Here is a 5,000-nt window from a genome sequence, read left to right as displayed (position 1 = left end):
TTATGACTTCTTTGTGTCCAAAGATAAACAGAGGTTTTGAAATACAGGGTACATATTTAAAAAATTGAAAATGGTACCATATAAATGAAAAGTAGCACAGATCTGTTTACTCTCTCAATTAAAACTGTTTCCTTATAACAGGTTCTCATTAATATGTTTCACAACATGACAATGTTAGCAATTCAGTAAGTATTTAAGTGACCTATGATTTGCTTCCTTCCAGTTCTCCCAAAGCCATGAAATCATTGAGAACGATGCATGAGGTGTAAGGTCACATCTATGAGAAGCTGTTAAAGTACCTTTTCATACTATGGGAAAGTGGTGTAGTATGGGATTATGCAGTTATGTCACTCATTAGGATCATGGAGCTAGACAGAGGAGGTACACAAGGAGACTGTAGCAATATCACTGTGAGACTGTTTCTCTGTTAAAACATGACTGTATTACCCTCGACTGAACTAATGTTACAGAAAGACTGTATTGCTGTCAGTGTCACTGAAGTACCACTGCAGGTTGCTTTATAGGCTTTGAGAGTTTGCAATACAGTTGATGTTTATCAAGTCACATACCGACTGACATGTGATCCATTTACTGAAGGTTACTGTGGTGCTGCTGTATCAGTCTGCATGTCGACCACCATTTCAGGCTGCACAGGCCATGCTTAGATATAAGCACTGCAGTCATGAATGAAAATCAAACACATGGGACACCAGCATACACAAGCACAAGCAAGAAGGTAGATCTCTGGAAACTAACAGATGCAGATGATATAAGCAATGATGTTTACACACATATGCATGTGCGCAAACATGCATTGTATGTTTCCTACAATTATTTAAAAATAAAAAGAATTTGACAAATGTGTTATGCTCTCTGCTTTTAAAAGAAATTGCAATATTTACTTTTCTCACAGAGAAGAAATCAAGTTTTCTTGCATAGAAAAATTTACTATTTTTTTATTTTCCTTTTAATGAGGTGTGTTATGCAAATAGGAGTGACTGACTGTGCTTGCAATAATGACACCCTACACAAAGACAGAGAGGGACAACAATGTAGAAACAAACAGGGAAGTGCTTCATACTTTAAAACATGTCCTTAAATTTGATAACAAGTAATAGTTGCCCTCAGCTACCCATCACACCCTGAGCTTAAACAAACTCCTGTTCCACAGACCTATACATTTAGGATAATTTGGTTTAACTTACCCTGCACTGAAAGGGATTTATCTAAACTTTGTACTGCTTTCTGGAATTCCATACTTGGAATAGTATTCCATCTCTTGGCAATATTAAAAAAGAATTATACCCAAATCCACTTTGGGCTGGAGTTATATGTCATTTCTTCCTTCATCCTTTGTCTTAAGATCCTACCACTACCTTTTCACTTTCTTAAAGAACCACTATGGGCAGAAACTTAACCTATATTTATCTTGTAATGAAGTTACACAATTAAAACCTGACTGCATCACAATAGCTACTTAATTTTATTTTCTTCTATGCTGAATGCCTTCATGGAGTAAGCTTCCTGACCTGATTTTGTTTTCTTGGAAATGTACTTTTTGTTCATAATACACTGGGAAGGCACAGTTGATAAGGTAACAATTCCCTAGTCTTTGCCAACAAATCAGTTTCATTCATGTATACTGGAAACAGTGAGAATATCAATAAGTTTGACAATCCTCAGTAAACATGTGAATGGCTAGTTTTAAGTGATTCTCACATTTACTTTCTAAATGTAGGTTTATAGTTTCATAGGTTCATAGGTGTGTACTAGGCTAATCGCCCTGGAGCCTTTACAAGCCTAGCTCATAGAAGTGCAATGGCATCGTGCTGCTCAACTTTAGTTTCCAGTGCCTCTATCAAGTAGAGCCACTGGAGTGATCCCAGGGGTGAACTTTCTATTTCCTATCCACTCATCAAGATTCCTCTTGAAGAGGGCCAGTGAGGTGCTCTGCTTGACATGTATGGGAAGTCTACTCCAGAGCATGGGCAGTCTCTGGGTTATGAACCTGTCTCTCCAGCATGTTCTGTTGATTGTGGTAATGGGGTTTAGGTCTCTGGAGCATGTGGTGTGGAGGGATTGTGATTTCTCTAGATGTAGCATTTCTAACAGAGCTGGGTCAGACATGGCTTTGTAAGTCCAGCAGAGAGCGCCTCTTAGTAGATGATATGAGACAGAGAATAGATGGAGTTTTTGAGTCTGTCCATGTAGGATATGTGCTTAAGGCCTAGGATCCTTTTCATGAGGTACTTTTTTGGCCTTTCCAGCTGTTGCATGTGTCTAGTGAGGTACATGCCAAATGGGTCATTATACTCTATGATTTTTCTAATGAGGGAAAAGTAGAGAGAGATGATGACCTCTTTCTTCCTGGATGCAAAACTTTTGGTAATGAGATGTGCCACATAGAAGGACTTTCTGACCACAGTTCAATGTGGTGGTCGAAGGAGAGGTTGCTGTCAACCTGTGTCCCTAGATCTCTTATAAAGCCTTCAGTGTTCAGTGGGCTCCCATAAATGTGGTAATTAGTGGGAACTGAGTTTTTCTCAAAGGGGATGATGACGCATTTTTTGGCATTAAGCTTAAGGCCATGGTTTTGACAACAGTCATTGGTCTCAGTGAGGCCTTTCTGTAGGATGTCTACATCACTTGGGGAGTTAATAATGGGTCCCAGCTTGCAGTCGTCTGTGAACTTGGTCAGCCAGAGTCCCTCTGTGTTGGTCTGGACTTCTGAGAAGTAGATGCCAAACAAGAGAGGATCCAGGACCGATCCCTATGGGAGTCCACTTATGACTGGTCGACAGTCTGACTAGGAGTCTGCTACTTTCACACTGTGGTTCTATCTGTGAGCCAATTTGCAACCCACCTAGTGATATAGGTGTTGATGCCTAGTTTGGTGAGTTTGTCAATAATTCCTGAGTGGGGAATGGTATCAAAACACATAAATTTGGACTAGCCCGGTCAACAAATGTAAAATAAAATAAATAAATAAATAAGTTCTTCTATTGTAGGGTTACAACCCAGGGTTTTTCTCAATTCTTGATTTTATAACATTCTTTTCATTTACATCAACTTTTTATATCACAGATAGTGGGATTTTGTATTTCCTTTGTTGTATAATCTGGTAGAAATTTTTTTTATATACCAATTCCTTTTTAACATAAAACTTTGAGTACTTACTGTCTTTAATTTTGTCTAGGTATTTTCCCTTTCATTGTCTTCTTTATAATTAATTTATTTGTATTAAATATTCTTTACTTAATGTTATTTTTTTTCAAATAACTTTTTAGATATTCAGTTCCATATTTTTTATGTAAGAGTTATTATCTTTTAAGTATTTCATATGTCACCACATTCCCATTTTATTTTGAGAAATTGTGTGCAATAATTGCTTTAGATTAAGGAGGGAATTCAATAAAGCCTACACAGATTAATTTTCCATGTAGGCATAGTGGCATGGAGCTTACACGGAAGTAAGCAGCCGTGCGATCCAATAATCCAAGCTGAGGGACGTGCATGAGCATGCCAACACTGAAGTGTCTGTGGCATGCAAATCACCTCATAAGCAGGTGAATTTCATGAAAATGAGGGTGTAGAGTGATCTAGCAAGCAGATAGGCAGTCATGCAGATCCTGTGTTGATGTCAGAATTGTACACTGAAAAATTCCGTGTACATGAAATTAAAAAGTGAACAGGAGCTGTAATAAGCCCTGTTAGAAGGTTAGAAATAGCAAAGCAGACATAGATATGTGTAAAACTATGCCCTGTGTGTCCAACAAGTAATGAAAAACAATTTAAAATAACATTTTTTAATACCCACGTTATGTTTGTGTGGCAAGCAGCAGTGCACAAACATACTGTTATGCAAAAAAATATATTTAAAAGAGTAAAAATGATAAAAATAAAATATGTGACAATAATGCATTATGGGGCATTGTATGGAGTATGTACAATGGTAGATGTTTGTGGTTGCTAAGGAGGCAGGTCCTGGAATAATGTAGTATCCAGGTTGTGTGCATGGATCTGTATGCAAGTGAGCTGGGGTTACTGAATAGCAAAAATGGGTATCCGTGCCCGCAGATCAAACCGGTGTAGCCCCAGAATCATGTTTGTGTCCACAGAAGAGATAGCTGACATCAAAAAGGGGTGTGTCTATATTTCTTTGAGCACATTGGAGTACAGTGGCACCCATTTGCATGTCACCGCACTGAGCTGAGCTGATGGCGTGTGTCCAGTGCTGCTCAGCTTTGTTTTGTTTCTGGGCACATGTTTAAGTTGGTTTGAGCATGTTTGCATGGTGCACCACTGTGCTCAGCATACCCATTCATGGGGGTGACTCTATTGACTGCTGAAAATTGTTTACACCTGCAGCATGGGTTTGTGTGCTGCACCACAGTGCTTAGCAAGGAAGGCTGTCAAAAAGAAGAAAAAAAAAGAAATTGGCTGAGAGAGCCAATCATATATAAATTACTGATGACCCCTGTTTCACATAAACTGGTCCATTCCAACCCCTCACTAATGAACCTGGCAGGTGGAATGCATCATAGTTAGCCAACCGCACAGGTTGCATCTTCAGCAGAGCACTATAAAGTATGCATACACCTTACAATTTGACCTCCCCCCCATACTCTGCACCATTGGAGTAGAGACTTGTGAATTTTAATTGAGAGAATGCTAGGGGCTGCTGCAGCTCTGCTACATCTGTATGTGCTAGATGCTGAGGTCAGTGCTGATGCTGACAATAGGTTTAGACTGAGAAGGAGAAGAGTGAGCAGGCCCAGGCTAACCTTCCAGGAGCTACATGAGCTGGAGATTGTAGAGTTCTACAGGGTGGACAGGGACATGCTACAATAACTCACCAAGCTCTGCCGCCCTCAGCTTAGACCCAGAGCCAACAGAGGGGGATCCCATCCCAGTGGAAACAAATGTATGTGTAGACCTTAGGATACTAGCTACAGGTACTTTTCAAAGATCAACTGGGAACATGATGGGGGTCTCACAGG

At 39.6% G+C, this 5,000-nt stretch overlaps 1 protein-coding gene across 1 annotated transcript in view; it reads left to right on the top strand.

Annotated features, from left to right (window-relative positions):
* LOC122808590 (carbohydrate sulfotransferase 5-like) overlaps window positions 1-28 on the top strand; it is a 1,135-nt gene extending 1,107 nt beyond the window's left edge. Inside the window, exon 1 of the mRNA XM_044079547.1 lies at window positions 1-28. This exon is cut by the window's left edge and continues 1,107 nt beyond it. Within this exon, the coding sequence (XP_043935482.1) occupies window positions 1-6 (6 nt within the window). The 3' untranslated portion in view covers window positions 7-28.
* Window positions 29-5,000: the final 4,972 nt, after the last annotated feature.

Source organism: Protopterus annectens, chromosome 8.part0 (assembly GCF_019279795.1).
Source record: "Protopterus annectens isolate FY-2018-M chromosome 8.part0, PAN1.0, whole genome shotgun sequence".
Taxonomy (NCBI): Eukaryota; Metazoa; Chordata; order Ceratodontiformes; family Protopteridae; genus Protopterus; species Protopterus annectens.
Note: the sequence above shows the minus strand (reverse complement) of the source record. Positions and strands in the feature narration are given on the sequence as shown.